Source organism: Diplotaxodon limnothrissa, linkage group LG18 (genome assembly GCF_057381915.1).
Source record: "Diplotaxodon limnothrissa isolate DT_005_m linkage group LG18, D_limnothrissa_male_GT1.1, whole genome shotgun sequence".
NCBI classification, from domain to species: Eukaryota; Metazoa; Chordata; class Actinopteri; order Cichliformes; family Cichlidae; genus Diplotaxodon; species Diplotaxodon limnothrissa.
In genome coordinates, this window is record NC_140613.1 from 15,056,114 (window position 1) to 15,075,296 (window position 19,183).

General features: G+C 41.1%; 1 protein-coding gene across 2 annotated transcripts; it reads right to left on the bottom strand.

Annotated features, from left to right (window-relative positions):
• Positions 1 to 361: 361 nt before the first annotated feature.
• Positions 362 to 6,189, bottom strand: gata6 (GATA binding protein 6). 2 transcript variants are annotated; one of them, XM_085376980.1, is made up of 7 exons: positions 6,127 to 6,189; positions 4,606 to 5,502; positions 3,821 to 3,993; positions 2,956 to 3,081; positions 2,735 to 2,822; positions 2,537 to 2,634; positions 362 to 2,080 (listed from the first exon to the last, which is right to left on the bottom strand). In XM_085376980.1, exons 2-7 carry the CDS (start codon positions 5,441 to 5,443, stop codon positions 1,919 to 1,921), a joined length of 1,485 nt encoding a protein of 494 aa, XP_085233106.1. In that variant the 5' UTR covers positions 5,444 to 5,502; positions 6,127 to 6,189; the 3' UTR covers positions 362 to 1,918. The 2 variants fall into 2 exon arrangements, with proteins under 2 accessions (XP_085233106.1, XP_085233107.1); XM_085376981.1 differs by lacking the exon at positions 2,956 to 3,081.
• Between the last annotated feature and the right edge of the window lie 12,994 nt (positions 6,190 to 19,183).

The window sequence follows — 19,183 nt, forward strand, 5'->3', positions numbered from 1 at the left end:
AAACGTTACCAGAAAGGACAAAGGTGTGGTTTGGTGAAATCACTCAGAAAAAAAAGCTGGGTAAGTCTTGCTGTGCAACTTTTAGGCGAAATTCTTGTCTTGCATTAGCTGGCCGTGATGTCTTCTTCTTTCCTCCCAGTTGTGAAAACATCTGAGAAAATAAAGCCCTCTGGTATCTGTTCAGCCAAGGAGAAACGGGGAGTTAAAGTATAGATGGGAATGACTCACAAAAATATGCAGAAGGTGGTTCTTTCCGTAATTTCCAAAACACTGACGCGTTTCGCTCTTCTTTTAAAAACAAACTGCAGATTTATTTGCATCACCAGAACAATTTATTGGATTGAATTTAAATAATTTCTCATAATGTTAAAAAAAAAATAGTAAAACAAAAAGAAAACATGTTATTTCAGAAAAATAAATAAGTCCGGTTGCGTGAATGACATGCTCTTTTTTTAGGATGAAGAAAGTTGTGAACAAAAGCAAAGAAAAAAAACCCTCTTTGTGCTAACATTTACATGTAACTTATCATGCCTTCAGTATTCAGTCTCTTCGGGTGAGGGTGGGGGGGAGGGTTTTTTGTTTTTGTTTTTTAAAACCTGAAATAGCTCTTGAAGCTCCCACACCACTTGCTTAGGTCATGCAAAAAAAATGAAAAATCAAAAAGGCTTCTCAAATTCATGATTTGGCATGACCTGTGAGCTTCATAAGAACACGTTACATTAACAATTCTCCTTTTAATCATTACAGCGATTCATCACAGTCATCACAGTGAGCACAGATTTGTTCAGAGGTGACCTCACGCTACACTTTGGTCTAATTTTGGCTGAAATATGATGCAACAGCACATGTTATTATTATGAAGGGTATACAGTTTATAGTGAGTCAGGTAGCGCGGCCAGCAGCCTTCGTTTGCAGTTTATGTGTAAGAACATAAAGGTCAGAGGGTCCTACAGCTATTCTGGGCGTTCTTTGTTCAAACAAGCCATCCAACTGCTTTACATGTGCGAGATTTTGTAGAAGTAGTACCGTAATGCTGCCCGTTGGCCGACAGTGTTCTCATGTCAAAAATTAAGTCTCACAAAGTTGATTGTTTTTGCATCTTTTTCTCTCTTTTTTTTAAATGATTAAACACAACACGATGTGATATAGTCATTTATACCCTGTTTAAACCAAACTAGTTTCAGTCAAATACAGTAAGTAAGAGCTTTCAGTGGAAAACGTGCACATTCAACACTACTGTACTACCGCTTATCGAGAGACAGAGAATAGAAAAGAAGACATCAGAATGGTTTAACTTCTACTCTATATTGATATCTTTATTAACAATCATAGACATGTTTTTCAACTATGGAAGATTTATAAATATTTTTCTTTCTTTTGATTCATGTAAGTTGTCTCGGCACTTATGGCATGATTCCAGTTTTGGAAAAAAACAAAAAATCAAAAAAAGTCCACAAAGAGTTGAGTGCTTGTGTGAAGCACTGATATCCAATCAACATCTTCAAAGAGAAATCCGTTATGTACAAGATGGCTTTCTTTAAGGAACCCAGATTTGGTTCTGTGTGCCACGGATGGGAGAGATACCGAGTGCAGGTCCAGCAACCATCCATAGCAGGCCACCTAATTGATCATTTGGCCTGGCGTTTCCCTTTTGTTGTTGATGTTGTTGTATTTTAAGGCAAAAAATAAAAAAAAAGACCCTGACATCAATCTGGAACCTGATCGCAGATACTCCATGCTTGATTCAAGCTTCTAGTCTGACTTAAGGTCATCTCAAACTTCTTTCCCCCTCTCGTCCAACTCTTCTTGCATCAGCTGAGAGGGAAGGAAACCAACACTGCACCCAAATACTTCCACTATACACAGCATCCAGACACGAGGGGCCGGGGGTCTCTGTCCGCCCAGAAGGTTAAAATGTTCAGGCTAAGGCCATGGGGCACCAGGGTTCGCCTCTCACTGAAGCCACGTCCGATGACTGGGTCAAGCCCACGCTGCCGTACAGGCCGTCCTGTCCGGAGTACTTGACGGACGAGCCCGAGCCTGCTCCCTCCCCCCCGCTGGACAGCACAGATGAACTGATCTGCAACCAGAAAACTCTCTGTTAGCAAAAATTGTGAGTTTATTGTATAAAATGTCAGTAAAACTTTTAGATTGTGTAAAACCTTTTTTTTTTAAATTATTATTATTGAGGACTGAAATGACATTTGCATTGCAATGTTGGGGGAAAAAGGAGCATGATCAATGTGACACTCGTATTAGTGTAATATCACAGTGACATATTAGTTAGCAGCAGTCATAACCACAGAGCATCAGTCAGCCTGCATGTCATCTCTTTATCACAGTTTGTATTTTACAAAATATTCACTCATGAAAATGGGTGAAAAATCTGGCCTTTTATAGTAATTTCAAGTGTAGAAATTCCTATTTAACACACACACACACATATAGATATAGATATTTCATTGTTTTATTAATTATTATTTTTATTTTAAACTATTATTTGAAAATTTTAAAAGCAATTAAAAATCAGTTTTACCCCTGACACTTGTCCAGAGGGAGAGCTGGTTTTCGAGCAGTCTTCGGAATTGGATGAAGAGGTGGATGTAGGAGTCATGGAGACAGAGTTGCTACTTCCTGGAAACATAAAAAAAATGTTGTCGTTACATTATTTTAAAAGAGATAAATATGACATACATATTCCTTCGTGCAGCAGAAATATTGTTCAGCTACTCACCAGAGGATCCCTTTGCTTTATTCAAAGTTTTCGGTTTTCTTTTTCTCGTCTGGATTCCCTCTTTCTTCATGGCGAGCGGCCGAGGTACCTGTAAGATGTGATTTTTTTTTTTAATGAAAATAAGAAATGATTTTTTTTTTTATCAATAATGCGTCGATTTTTAAAAATTAAAACTGAATTAGAGGGGGGGGGGGGGGGAATTCAAATCGCAGTGAACTTACTCCGTGTAATTTTGTGTAGAGGCCGCACGCGTTACACACCGGCTCTCCCTCCGCGTTTCTGCGCCACAGAGTGGTGGTACTGGTTTGACAGTTGGCGCAGGAAAGGCCGATTCTTCTGGACGTTGACTGTTGTGGCAAGCAAAACATAACATCAGTCACTATAATTAAACGTGGGTATCCAGGAAAATAAAGCACCACACACTCAACCATTTTATTCATACCTGACTTTCCAACAATAATCCACACCCTGTTAGAATCCCAATTTAATTGGCATTTACGCACGGATTTATATTATTATTCATTTATTTATTACAGGTTGTTAATTCGCAGAGAGTTGCTACGTGCCATTTCACTTCCTTGTAAAAACTGCGTAATGGCACCATGGAAAATCTGGACCCACTGACGCCTTTTTAGATTAGCTTACCCGACAGTAGCTGGGAGTGGAGATTGAGATAAAGTGTCTCCTTACATTAACACTTTCCACGTGTGGATTGATTTAATGTGAATTTAGTGAATAACATTTTTTTTCTTATGAAACAACTAAATGATTGTGCTTGACTGATGAATTTAAAACACTGGCTAAGCTAAAACTATCATTCTCCTTTGCAAAGCACAAGTCCTTGATTCAAATGTGAAATGCATGCTTTATTTATTTATTTTCCCCGTTTTATAGAAATCACGTGATCTTGCGTAAATAAATTTTCCTTGATTACAATCAGGTTTGAACTGGGGGCTGTATCATTGAAACCTTCATCCAGAAGCCGAATCGTGACAACGACAGTGACCTCCAGCAATTGTTTGAAACAATTAGGCAGGAAATTGGTTGATTTAAGTGGCCCTCGCCCCCCTCCTCCTGTCTCCTTACCGTCCGTTTCGGTGGTTTAATTAATGGCCGGCTCAGACCATTCATTTTGCTATAGAGGCCGCAGGCGTTGCAGAGAAAGTGGCCCGTGCCATCGCGCCTCCACAGCGGCGTGGAGATGGAGCCGCAGTTCACGCACTCTCTGCTCTCCCCCATGTCGTCCAGAATATCTGAAACTGAAGAGAAATACTGGAATCAGAACAGGGAGCGAGTTTGTGAGAATTACACATTGTTGCTGGTCATTATTTCATAAGCGATTCTGCTTCTGGGACTTCATGTCAAAGAAAGCAAGCGGATAGATACGGCGGGCAAAATGATCTGTTCATGGATTATAAATTGATTAAAGCGAAGTGTTTAACAAAATTCACATTTTTAATAAATTTATACTGTTGTGCCAATGTTGTTTTAAAAGCCTCGGTGGATTTTACTTCATGTAAATGATTCATTTTATATATTTCTGGGCAGTCATTTGCGCCTGTTTCTTACACACACACACACACACACACACACACACACACACACACACACACACACACACTATCATAAATTCATTTTTGGCAGTGTATGAAACATATTTTTATTCAACATTTTGAGGTCAGGCCTCGACGAGGGGAACAGGTTTCTGTTACAAAGACACGCAGGCGCTTGGTGCCTTCACTCCAGACACTTCAAGGTTGCGCGCGTGATTAAAATACCTTTTTTTCTTTCCGTCCCACACAGTGAGAAGGAAAACTATTCCATCTTTGTGCCTCCCTCTACTTTGTTTTCGTTTGATTTTTTTTTCTTACCTCCATTTGGTCCTCGAATCAAGGGCGCACTCCTGCTTTGCAAGGTGTGGAGCATCGTGTTATCAAAAGGTGCCCCGGGCCAAGGCGAGGGTAGCTGGGGTGCAACGTACGGGGAGTATGGGCTCGGGTAGGGCCCGCTGAGGGGACGAGAAAGGCTGTACTGGTCTCTGCTGCTCATATTCAGTGTGTTACTGTAGCCCGTGTCCCTGGGGGTCCCGTTATTGATGGGTGGGCTTGGAGGGTAGTGAAAACGACTGGAGGCGTGCGGGCTCCCGGTGCTGTACGAAGGGCTCTCCGGGGTGGACTGTGACCACACCGAGTGACTGGAGACGGCGTGGCCGGGCTGAGCAGACACGTTGGCCGGCAGATAAGACAGACTGGGGATCATGGTGCCCACCCGCGAGCTAGGGACATACACTGGGGAGTTAGGGTTGGAGTGCATATAACCACCAGAACTCGAATCATATCCAGTCTGGCTCTGGGCCGCAATGGCCAGTGTTTGGTACATGTCGGCCGGGTCCACCAGCAAGCTTGTCTTGTGTGCTCCGGTGGAGAGGACGAGTTTGCTCCCCTGGTCTAAATCCGTAAACAGCGGGATATCCTCGGTAGTGGTCAGGGTGTTGTTATGGTGTCCGAAGTGAAGGTAGGAGTGCAGGGATCTGCTGTCGGAGCGACGGTGCCCTAGCGCGTCAAGCTCGTTCGGAGGTGTCCTCAGCTCATCCGAGGTGGTGCCGTCCCTTCTGCTGTCACCGGGCAGGTAGTTCTGCTCAGCCGGTGACCCTGGGCTGCTGGACACTTCTCGCTTGACCATGGACCAGCTGTTTTCGCCCAGTTCCATCCAGGAGCACTTTCCATACACCGTAGGGGTAAATAAAAATGGCCAGGGAGTGGTCTACCCTGTAACAAAAAGAGTCGGAACCGTTAGGAAACCACAAGAAATGACCCTTTTTGCGATGTTAAGGATAAGTGAATTGAAAATATATCCACAAAACATCCTGACAGAAAGTCGGCAGGTTTCTGAAAAAGGGGGGAAATGCAAACGGACACCTGGTGTACAGACCAGCATTCATCTTTGGATGAACTACATTTTTCACAATAGAGAATAGGGTAATAAACTACGAAAGCTCCAGTTAATTATTACTGAGTCAGTATCATCTCGAACTCCAATAAAAACCCAGTCTACAGTGACTGCCATGCTCTCATGAAGCGCTCTTAAGAGGCACTGGATCCATCCGTGTCAAATCCCTGTCCTCCCCTCCACACGCACATACGCAAGTAGACGCACACATAAAGAGATAGGAAACAAAAACGCAATATGTCTTCACAGCAAAAGAGATAACCGTTTGATAAGAGTCAAAACAGATAAGGACCGAAAGGCTGACTGGAGCGATAAAACAATACCCCGAAATTATGAGTTTGGTCTCGCTGCGCTCGCCAAGACACCGCCAGATGTTTAAAGCAGCTGTGCGCGCCGCAAAAGTGGGAGAAGAAACGTTTTAAAAGACGAAGAAGAAGACTTACCTGCTACAAGTGTGCCATATAAGTCGAAAGCAAACTTCCTAACAGTGAGCCTCTGCTTCTCTTGGAAGTAATGGGAAAGTTTACCGCAGTTAGAGGAGGTTTATGAGAGGAGGCGCCTCTGGTGGCTGCGGCCGCAGGAGGCGGACCAATCATGTGGAGCGTGAGCGGCTGGAGACGCGATGGGGGTGCCAGCCTATGAACTCCTCCAATCAATCACGCTGAAAAACAGAGAGAGAGCGAGGGGGGGGGGAGACACTTCACTTGATCAGGTCTGAAAGTTGGATTAATGTGTTGATACGATCAGGTTTCATTATTCGAAAGTTATGCTTTCGGTTACAAATGAATACGCCCCCCCCCCAGCTGTTTCTTTTTTTTCTTTTCTGTTTGTTTGTTCTTTAAATGAAATTGTTGTTTGTCTATCTTGCTCTATTTACAGGTGATCCACAAATCTGGTGATGAGCCTACAGCAGCTGAAACAAACAGAAACGAGTGTCTTTGAGATTTTAATTTCACCGGACTACTCTTTAATATCCAGCTCTTTCATAGGCTACTCCTGTTTTATGGAAAATTGTGACATTTATATGACAGACAGCGGTTTAATTTAATAACTAGATCGTTATTAATTAAACTGCCAAGAAATGCAGTTAAAATTAACTTACCCGTCACCCTGAACAGGAAAGTGCTACTCCCATGTTTACGCATTGCAGTAATCACGTCTGCAAGGAGCACGCTTTTAACTTTCGATACTTTGGAGATTTTAAAATGATTATATTTATAATGGTTAATCCAGAGTTTAAAAGCTGGGACTTTCCACTGCAGTCTGTCCACGAGTTAAAGACCTGAATATTTTGTTTTTACTTGGAGCATTAGTGTAATAAAATGTTTCGTCTGGACAACTTTTTACTGATGAGAATCCTTAAGAAAGACTCCTTTTATTAAAACAACAGCCTATTAAATGATTGATCAAATATATATTCCGTGTGTGAAATGTGCTTTAGGCCTACTTCTTCTTTCTGGTTTCATCTTAATTCAAAGTCCTACACCCCCCCCCCCCCCCCCCCCCCCCCCCTTTGTTTATTCTCTGTCATCATTCCAGTGATCAATAAATCCCCTCTTAATTAGTTTAAGTCAGACGGCTCTCATTGAGCGTTAAAGGTGTGTGTGTGTGTGTGTGTGTGTGTGTGTGTGTGTGTGTGTGGCTCCTCTTTGAAACGCGATGATTCGTTCAGCCCGAATATACATTGAGACGAGTGAAGTGATCAAAAGTGGGGAGGTGTCAATTGAATCATTAACGCATTTGCAGGTCACACTCGCAGCCATTCAGTGGGTATTGTTACGGGGTTTTGTTTGTTTGTTTGATTTTTTTGTCTGGACAGTTGATCAGATTACCTCCAACAGCCCATTCATTATACTTCCAACTACCGCAGGGAAGTCCGAGAGTATACTCTGATACTTTTATAATATTCACCCTGCATCCATCACACTGATAACAGGCACCGAGCTGCATCCATGTTCACTGCTTCTGCAGCTGCACAGCAGACAAAACTGAGGGGAAAATCAACTCACCGCAATTCATGATTCATACTGTAACACCATCTGTATCGGTTACTAATGTGTCATAGCAACGGAAGGCACAGCTGCACTTTTTGATTTACCAATATCGTCCCAAAAATTGCTAATATGTTATTAATTATCCATGTCCCTGCCAATTAGACTACCACATGGAGTTAACAGTTCACAGGGCCTAACAGTAACAGAGTCTTCGGCTGGACTTATGTTCAACGCGTGCCACTGCCAGGCCTCCCATTGTTCCTCCTCTGTCTACTTCTCGCACAAACACTATTATTGTCAGACAGTCATGAATATTATTACTGTAGAGTTATTTTCAATGCTAATTCAATACCCGTGGGCGCAATCGTGCAGCCGCTCTCCAGCAGGTGTTCCTGCCGCTCTTATTTTAATACTGGCGTGATGATTCCTGCTGCTGGATCCTTCTCCTCGCATAACTTCAGAGGGAAACAATGCAGCCCGAGTTGCGTGGCGATCTGTGTCTATTTGTGTAGTGGTTATGCTAATCCATGTTGTCTATCTGATTTCCACAGAACTTTTGCTGATAGAAATTCACGCTTGAGGCGATATTGTGACTGTTAGGCGTCGAGTCTTCGCTCGCTCTCAGGTCCTAGAGGTGATTCTTATCAGAGGCAGTAACCGCACCAAAATGCGCTGCCGTCTGCCATCCCATCACCTCAGCCTGCAGTTGTCAGGAAGGTGAGAGAATACAAAATCCTGTTGTTGCTGTTTTTTTCTTTTTTTTTTCTCTTTGTTGCCCCCCTATTCCGCCATCACCCCACCCTCACCCCTCCACCCTCCCTCCTTTTTTTTCTTTGCGGCTTCTGGCTCACTGGCTGCGAAGCCTCCAGTTGATAAATGAGGTGTTTTCGCAGTAATGTCAGCGTGGGCTGCTCTGACACACGGAGCTCGTGAGAAGAAGTGGCAGGACGCCGCCCTGTCTCCGCGTTTATCCAGCACAGCCAAACACTGCAGGCCAGCCACTGACTGTCAGCTCCGGCCTGTGCGCTGACCATCTCCATCACACATAATTCAACCAGATAGCCTGCAACTGGTGGATAATAATAATAATAATAATAATAATAATAATAATAATAATAATAATAATATATGGAAACGATAAATAGTGAACGAAATATTTCATTTATGTATTGGAATAATATTGTCAAACTGTATTTAAAATATTTAATAAATACTATTTCGTTAGGAAGTAATGAAAAGACGCAATAATAATCATATTATTATTATTAATATTATTATTATTATTATAAGCTCTTTAATGGTTGACCCTCTTCAGGTGTCTGAGCCTTATGTACCGACTTGATAATGATTATCTCCAGCCCTCGAGTGCTCGTTGCAGCTTTCTCCTGATTATGTGATGTTATGGAGATAACGAGGAGCAAGAGAACGAATTACGCACGAAAGGGACAGTTAGGGGCATCACACGGTGGCGTGGGCAACTTTGAGACTATTACTCACTTTTTTTTATTTTATTTACTTCTTTAAAAATGCCCTGCTTGGTCGTTAGTTTGACTGTGACTGTGTAGAAAGGGCAGCTCTGATTTCTCTTACACGGCAGGGCAATAAAAGGCACTGTGGACGCCAACACGCCCCACGTCCGAAAACACCTTTGATGTCTCGATTATGATTAATGAGAAGCGACTGCAGCTACATGTAAAACACGCAGGAAGGAGACGCAATTCATCATCTCAATCACCCCACGGTTGCTTCCCCCCCCCCCCCCCCCCCCCTTTTTTCTTGCTATGTTTTTATCTTTGCATTTCACACACAGAGTCTGTTTTCAATCAAATCCTGTATAATTGTCTTTTAATAACGACGGAAGATTAATATCCAGTATTTAATCTGTGGGGTGTTGTTTGGATTAATTGTATTTTTATTTTGTCAAACTGTCAATAAAGCAGCTATCCTGCACATATTTGCACCACAGCTTTGGTGACAATCCTGCGTTACTGTATTTAAGAATCTGGGCTTTTAACGACTTAAATCGCTTTAACGTTTATGCTACGTGTTCCCTTTACAACAAAGATTTATCTTAGAAAGCGAAACATATGTAGAGTGAACTGGATTTGCACACAAGACGCCAAATATTTCCAATTTAAAAAAGAATACCATAGAAATTAAAATAGAATACATCAATTAAATAGACATGTTTCCTCGCATGGCTATATAAAATACACTTTGGATTTTGTGGTTTAATGGTTAATTGATTGATTTTATTTCATCCATACAAATCACACACACACATGTATACACCATGACCATGATTCTGTGTGTGCAATAAATACCAGAATAAGGTGCACTAAAAAAGTCATCATAAAGAGCAACTTATAAAAGTGATTTAACATCGACAGATATTCAAAGTTCAGCTTTAGAAACTGATTATTACCATTATTTTTACATTTTAAATGCATTGCAGCTGTCATTATTAAACATGAAAGATTAGCAGTAATTCTGTTTGCATAAAAATCAGATTGCAAGTCTGGTTTAATGAATTATTCGTCCATGAAATCCAAAATGGGAAAATTGAATTGTTAACAATTATTCCAAAGAACCTTTTTTATTATATTACATGAGAAAAATGTAATATATTATCCAGTATATCCAAAAGCAGTGCAGCATATGGAAAAACAACAAATATCCACTCTCCCCACAACAATAGCACAATAACAATGAAATACATGAGAGGCGTTGTGAGTTCACGCTGTCTTAACGTGTAGCTCCATCCTTAAAATCTAGATCATTTTGTTCCTGATATAAATGTATTCCCGCTCACACTCTGTGCTTTTCTATATTTACCTCCAGTTCCCAGCGCCTATAAACACTGACGTATTTGCTCTTATTTTATTGAAGACACAGTTAAGTTTTATACCTGCGCCGGTCTTTTTCTCCCTGTCCTCCACAGAATGGCAGCTTGTCCAGAGCCGCTGGAGCAAAGGCTGCTGGGAGGCCGTGAATGCCAGACTCTCCTGTTTGAAGTGGTAGATGATTAAACGGGTCATGACAGGTGTAAAAGCAACCTTTGTCATTTTGGACATGTACCGTCCTTGCTTCCTTGGCTCGCCCACAACGGAACGCCCTGCTCACCTGCCCGAGTGTGTGTGCACTAATGTGTGTGTGCACGTTTGGGTGTGTTTGTGTGGAGTGGATTTTCTGGAGGGGATTGATGGCTGTTAACAATCCTGCACCATCACGCTCCCTGCCTGTCATGTGATGAATGAGTGACGGATACACCCCTGATGGATGAGACGTGAGCCTGTTGTCTGCATATTTGTGGTCTTGGCTCTGTGCCGCTCGGTGTTAAAAAAGAAAAGAAAAACAAGCATAAAATTGCTCCAGTGGAAATGAGTGAATTGTCTGTGATTTGAGAAGGATTGAGGTTGTATTTATCTCTTATTATTTGCGTCTCCAAGAATTTCTATTTATCAAATCAGCGTGGTGATGTCATATCAGCCTGACATAAGTTTCAGGGTTCGTTTGACCTATTCTCCTAACTTTGGCTCCAATCGTGTATCGACTGTATCATATTATTATATTACAAGCTGTTTTTTATCACTTGTACTTCTCTTATCTATTTTCCTCCCCGAGCCATCATGATGCATATACAGCAGTGAAATGAAGATAAAGGGTTTGCTCTGGTATCGTAATACCACAGCTCAAATTCAAATGGGGTTTTGACATATCAGGCGAAATCACTCTGTCATATGCAGGATTAAGTGGCAGAAAAAAACCAGCATTTTGTTTTGTGTAATTAAAATATTAGCTTGCTCATTTTTGAGGCTGAATTTGGAAGCAGACCCCCCCCCCCAGGAAAAAGTGAATCCCTAATATAAGCAATAAGGCCGAAATGGAAAAAATCTTTACTCATTCTTTGTCGTTTTCATCTTCCCGTGAAACCGTCATTCTGTCTCATAACTCTTGAACAATGAGTCTGACTCACAGCAGGACTCTTCTGTGGAAGCTCTGAGCGAAGCCGTGATCAATTTTGGGCTCACGTCAAAGGAAACGGGTAATCTGATAATCCTGGTTGCATATAAAGCCATAAGAGTTTAAACTTGCATTCAAACAAATAAGGCAAAGTTGGTCCGCTTGACACACAACACTCCTGGAAGCTACATTTAAATTCATATCCTGCTATGATTTTAGATTCAGTGCACATCAGGGCCAAATTTCATAAGGTTAGGTTATTTCAAAGTCCCAGTTTGGCAGCTGTGTTTCTCGCCAGTAGCCAGATGAGACAATATGGCCATCTAACACTAAATACAACCACTTTGACAACCTTGTTTTCGACTTTAGACCCTTTATTGAATTGAAAATAGCACAAAAACATTCAAATCTGAAAGTGAGAAACGGTTTCACTAAAAGAAAAAGAAAGTCATTATAAAATAGATGACGTCAATAGGTTTCTTTTTATTAAAGGTGCGGTTAATGAAGTTTAGAAAGGTAAATATTTTTCCATTCCTGCTTCATAGAAAAGCTCAGCCACTCAAGAGTCTGAGGCCTGCTTTATCACAGATAATGTGCCAAATGTGGTTAACTGGGTTCATGCCTTCATCCGCTACTACACCCACATACCATTACACATTCGGCTCTGTGCTGATAACATACCTTATGGTCATGATTTAGCCCAGAGTATGTGGGCCTAGCAACAACAAAAAGAAAGAAAGAAAGAAAGAAAGAAAGAAAGAAAAATCCTCCCGTTTCGATTTGTTTCGAGTTGTCTACTTCTCCTCAGTCGATCAAAAATTAGATTTATTTTTTGTGCTTTATTTGTATTCATGCAGTGATTTCCAGCACCCTCCATTCTCTTACAGAAAACATAGTTTTATATTAATCTTTTAAGGCTTTTATGATATTGTGTCCCATTTTCTTTGCAGTTTTATGGTAAATGTAATGTGACTGATCTGTTTTCAATAAGCCAGACTGATTTATTCTTTTCAGTGTAACTAATGTCAGTAATATTATTATTAAAATAATAACAGTTCTACAAAAAAACCTTCTTTTAAAAAACATTTTAAATGTGATGTTTTTGGTTTAGAATAATAATTATAATATAAAATCTTTTTTATTTTATTTTAATATAGGGTTTAAATCAAAATAAATCATTGAAGTCTGTTTAATTGTGTAACGTGTCCAGTACAAATATTCAGCTAGTTGCCAATTAGCTTAGGTAAGACAAGAGACTGGAGGGTTGGGATTATTAAGAAATTCTGGTTCTGTGTATATGTTAAACAAACGAGATGCAAAATGCCAGGTATTGAGCATTAGCATTAGGTTTTGTTCACTTTGGGTCAGACAAGCTGTTTTTCTGCGCTACCATGTTGTTAAGTGTTGATAAAATTAACAAATGTTCACTGATACCATTATTCAGCCTGACGAGTATTCGGCTCGTTTACAAATGTTTGTAAAACTTGCAGTGAAAGAAGAACGAAAGAGGACGCAGCTTCGCTCACAGACGCCTCTGCACCTCTGTCTCTGGAAAACAGAGCCTCATCTCTTGCGTAGATTCTGAGGCTATGTTATTGTTTCCATGCTAGCGTCTCCATCCTGTGGAGCCAGTCCCCCTCTGTGTGTTTTGTCTCAGGAGAGAAGGTCAGGTCTCCAGTACATTTTCTGACTTTCCCTGAATCAGCTGTTTGGAGCCCCAGCCTGAGAGAAAACAGCCTTGGCCAAGGCAGCGTCGCTGATAGCAAAGCAGAGGCAGCCTGGAAGCAAGGAGGTGGAGGTGGCAGGATGGCTTGAGGGAGTTTGGAGGGATCGGATACTCGGGCATGGCGCTGCATTGTAGCAGCTGGGAGATCTTGCTATCCCACTCAGGCTTCAAGGTCTACGAAATCTCAGCTGCTTGTTAGAAAGATAGCAGAGGAGTGTGTGGTGGAAATAAGACAATCACCAATTGTTGAACTCACGAGTGGGAGACAGATGGGATATTGAAGGAAGGAGGGCACAGTCTTTCACAGGTTTTGTTAACGGCTGAATTAGTTTATCTGTAAGTTTTTGGGTCTCGGTGTTGTGCATGTTGCTTCTCTCTGGTATGGCTTAGCGGGACACTTGACTAGAACACATGCTATCTCTGCTTCACACATCAAATGGCACAAATTTCAGAGTTAATGAAAAGACATATTACCTCTTCCTTCTGATGGCGCCTTAGTTACAGATTCTTAAAATCAGTGAAAAACCTGCAGAATTTATGTCATATATATTTGTGTTAAAACTCAACAAAAACAACAAAATCTTTACGTTTTTAAGAAGTTGACCAGGTGTTTGAGAGTGTTAGACTATAAGAAGGGACTCCAGTGCGTGAAAAAGCCATAAAAGAGTAATGACTCACCAGATTTTCTCAAGCCTTCCTTATTTATTTATTGCCATTTGCAAGAAACCCATATCTTACTTCAAGCACCGCAACTTACTCAAACTTGTGCAATCTATTTTTTAAGGCTTTGTCTTGGTCGCTTGTGCTTTAACCCTTTAACGGCAAGTTTATCATATTTGATACAAGAGATTTTGCAAAAACTGCTGGTGGCAGCAAATATTATGTAAATTTAAACTCATATAGGCAATTAACATATAATGTCTGGGTTTTGTTGGGATTTTTTTTTGAAGACTCCATTAAAAAAAGGTGGGGTTTTTTTGGTAATTATTTCCTTTTCCATTCTTTATAGGGTTAAACACGTCATGCCTGAGGTTTAAAATGAGACATGGCTTCAGAAAAAGTGCAAAAAGGAGCAACTGTGACGCTATGGAGCCAAAGAAAGAAAACTGAGATACTCTTCTTTACATCACAAATTCATCAAATGAATGAATGACTGTGTGTATACATCTATACAATTTAGACAGGTCAGGCCACAGAAAAGGTCGCATTTAGTATCAGTTAAAGTCTATCCTGTAACTTTTTGAGGGTTCTCTCCTTCCATCCTGTACAGAAATCTGTCTTTTAATTTCACCAAAACCACTTCCTACAGTGGTCATTGGTTGAGAGACAACTCTACAAAAAGCATTGACTCAAAAATCTGCAGATGTGGGAAGACGAAATCAAAGTTTCGATTTTGTAATTTGGGCACGTGGATGTCGCAAAGAACTACCACCGATGTCTCATAGTAACCCTCCAGTAGGAAGTGTCGAACATCGGCCCTGACCTTTTTGTAAATACACTCCTTTCCAGGAGAAAATGTGTGCAAAAAATGTCTGCAGCTTTTCAGCAAGTAGAACAAATAAGCTCTTTTATGATCTGATAAGCTTCTCTCAAAAGGGTCTAGAGCTCCACCAGACATAGCCGACTTTGCACGGCGCTTGTCCTTCTGTGACCGTACGGCCTCGCTTCGTCTCGGCCTCTCACACTTAAACACACATGCAGATAAACGCACGTACACGCCGCTCCCCTTCCGCACACATTAAACACACTCTCAGACTGACTTGAAGGTTTCTGTCGCCCTCTCCTTCACTTGAGTCAGTTGCCAGACAATGAAAACATTGAGAGGCAGTTTCTATGGCGTGCCCAGGGCTTTTGTTTGACTGAAAAACATATGCATTCTACATGCTCCAATTATGGTTTTATCAGATCGCCGTCAAACACACCAATCATGCACCTTCCTTTGTGCCCTCTCTAACGGTGTGTACTGTACCACGCGGAGCAGTGGCTCGCTGTGTTTGCATGTTTGCCCATGGTGGGAGTATAATATCTCAGGCTGGTCTGCGTCCCCGTTGGCGGAAAAAACTCGCAGCTTGGTCGAAAAAGCAAAGGCGAGAACGTCCCTTTTACTTCACAGCAACAGATTGGTTTTGAATGCACAAGTGAATTAGCACGGGGCCCTTCTGCTCTTTCTAACAAACACATTCAGCTTCAGCTCTGACCAACACTGGGTCGGCTGTTGGACTGGACACAAAAAGGGCCATATCAGGGCGATCTGCGGCACGTACAGTTAAGTCGCTTATTGTGACTTGAACTGTGTGCTCCAACAAAAGAGACTAAGAAAGACACGGCTGATCTGAATTACCATTGGCTCAGTTCTCGATTGGCCCGACTTCCCTTCAGTGTCAAAGTCACGTCCACATCTCCAGTTATTTCACAAGAATGTTATCAAAACTAAAGTTGTATAACCACTTTAGTTGTATAACCATAATATAAATATCCATCCATCCATCTTCATCCGAGGCCGGGTCGCGGGGGCAGCAGCCTAAATACATATACATATAAATATATGTATAAAAAACTCCAGAATAGCACACCTGTGGCTATTAAATCATTGGTACATTACTTTGGGAGCATAGAGAAAAGAGAATTTGATTCTGTTTACAAACCAGATTCTGAACTTCAAAAAGGAGCTGTCCTCCAGTTTGACCCCTGCCATTATTCTTACTGACATTAAGACGAACCCTGGCCAGTGTGTGTGTGCGCTTTGTTTTGATAGACGCCGGTCAGCAGCTTAGCCTCGTAGGCTCCACTAAGCCAAGTGTTTACAGATCTGCTAGAACGCAGCCTTGTAGATTCAAGATGCTGCATCCAGGCAGACGTCGCTCCAGCCCGAGGCCTGGACTGATATTATCCATGAAGCACGATTAACCCGACGTGATAACAGCGGCGAATCAAGGCGAGGATGGAGCTCTTGTCAGATACCAACGGTATCTTCAGTGTGACCACATGACGCAATGTGAGAAAATGCGTGGAACAACGGCAAAGATGACCTGAACACGATGCCCAGGTTTTGTCTTTTGGTTATTATCATCGGAGGTGGGAGGTAACGAAGCAAGTACTTGAGTACTTCTGACTGCTCTTGCATTTGAGGGAAGTTGCATCACACATCAAACCCAACTGACCTTAATGGAGGAAGCACATAGACAGTCCCATTAATGTATATGGTCTATGCATCACTCAGTCAGCAGGAAGTACAAAAGGCGTGTGTGTAAAAACAACAAAATCAAGTCTTTTATGTCAATTCTATCATATTGTATTGATTTCTGAGACATTTTTAATTTCAGCAAAACTTTTTACCTAAATAAATAAACGATGTAAAGAAATCACTTTGTCAAAAACTCATTGCAACTTCTACCTTGTATGAGAACTGTTCTGTTTCCAAATGACTTTATATCATTAATGACAGACACATTTATAACACTTTCATTTTTAGGTAGACAGTTTTTGGTATGTCAGCGGGACATCCGGACGTTTCAGCATCTGTTTAGCAACAGAAGAGGAGCGAGCATAAAGGGAGCAGTGTTTTTTCAGCAAGTGAAAAGCAAAGAAAGACGGAGGAGAGGAAGGAGATCATTTTAAAGGTAAGGATTGCTCAGCCACATCTGATAAACTGGAAAGTTAAAGCTTACATTTAATGTCCTCATTCTGAACAGTTCATTTGTGTGAAGTTACAGGGTTTTGGTTTTTTTCATATTGTAAAATATTCTGCAAAACAAACTGAAGCATACTAACTTTGTGTTATTCAAAGGTTGCATGAAAATACTATGGTGGACTGATGCAGAACAGAACAAAAGGCAGCCAAGATCCAAAGAAGAGCTCTGGATGTGCTTCAAGAAGCCTGGAGAAATCTTCATGAAGACCACTTAAAGGCTTTGCTGAAGAATAAAGGTGGTCATATCAAATATTAACTTTAAACGTTGTATTTTCATGTTTGTTTGTGCACATATTCCTTATTTTCTTATCAAAGTGAGGGGTGACTCAAGACTTTTGCATAGTATTGTATGTATGATAGGTACTTACTCTAATAACGCATACATTTCTGCTGGGGAGAGTTGTCCCTTGTTGGACATGACGCTTGTAGAATTGCCCTGACAAGGATTTCCACTCTGTCACACCGGCTAAAAGCTTAACGCTTGGTTTATCAACAAAACCACAACACAAGCTAATGCGCGAAAAAACGTGTTTTTTAAACGCTGCCGTTAGCCGGTTAGCTATCCATGGGTTCCCTATATATGCTAACCTAGCATACAGCAGCTATAAAAAAGGCAATTTTGATTTATTATCAGTAAGAGGACTGAGACAACATAGCTCCAGTTCAGATTTTTGCAAGGTTTTGATTGTATTAAAATGCTTGTCTGTAAGTATTTAGGTCGTTACATCACCAAAATATACTTTACAGCATTCATCATTTTATGCCAGCAGAAGCGGAGATTCATTGCTCGATGGAAGTTGCTTTCAGCCACCAGCTGCTTCTCAAACAGGCCGGCTCTATTAAAGAGGTTATTATTTGGAAACGGGGCCATCAACTGGGTAATTATAAATGTTTAACTAACCACTAAGCATAAATTAGGAGAAAACAAAAACATAGAAGAATTTGACTAGAAGACGGTGTAAATAATGTTTTGGGTTTTTTTTTTAGCTGTTCAGACTATTTCGCTATAGCCATCTCAGTGTGGGAGTCAAAGGAAGTAAGGAAGCTTTTAGGTGTACTCTGGGGACCGTTGTAGTTAGAAGTGTAAACCATTTAATATTCAATTTGTTATGTTTCTGCCTGAAAGATTGTTGGACTGAAAAGAGGTGAAGTTGGATAAATCTGCTATAAAACTGTTAACTGTGTGATATATACACATACTGGCTACTGCTCAATCTAACATAAATATCTAATCAGTCAATCACACGGCAAAACTCAAAGCATTTAGCCACGTAGACATGGTCAAGACCACCCGATGAAGTTCAAACTGAGCATCAGAATAAAGAAAAAAATGATTTAAGTGCCTTTGAACATTGAACATTGAAACAGTGATTGTAGTTCAGAAACTGCTGATCTCCTGGGATTTTCCCACACAACCCTTTCTAGAGTTTACAGAGAATTGTTTACAAATGAGAAAATATCCAGTAAGCAGTAGTTGTCTGAGTGAAAATGCCTTGTTGATGCCAGAGATCAGGGAACGGTCAGACTGCTTTGAGGACGGCACCCATAGCTCAAATAATCACTCTTTGCAACCTATGCAGAAGTGCATAACTGAAGACACAGCATTTAGAAGCCTGAAAAACAGATGGGTTACAACAGCAGAAGACCACACTGTTAAAGAGAATTACCAAAACCTTACAGCACAAGATTGGAAAAATTTTGCCAGGTCTGATGACTGGTATGATTTCTGCTGACACATTCACATAGTAGGGTTACAATTTGGTGTAAACAACCTTGAAATATAGATAATTTTTTTTTCTTGTATCAAAGGTTCAGTGCAGACTGGTGGTGGTGTAATATTGTAGTGGATATTTACACACTTTGGACCCCTTAGTAGCAAATAAGCATTGTTTACCATGTTCATCCCTTTATGATCCCAATCTTCTGATGGCTGCTTTCAGCAGGACAATGTGCAATGGTCACAAAGCTCAAATCAATGAGTTCACTCTACTCAACTGGCCTCCACAGTCACCAGCTCTCAGTAGATGTGCAGCTGACAAATCTGCAGCAGCATGTCAATATGGACCAAAATCACTGAGGAAAGTTTCCAGCACCTTGTTGAGTCTATATCACAAAGAATTAAGGCA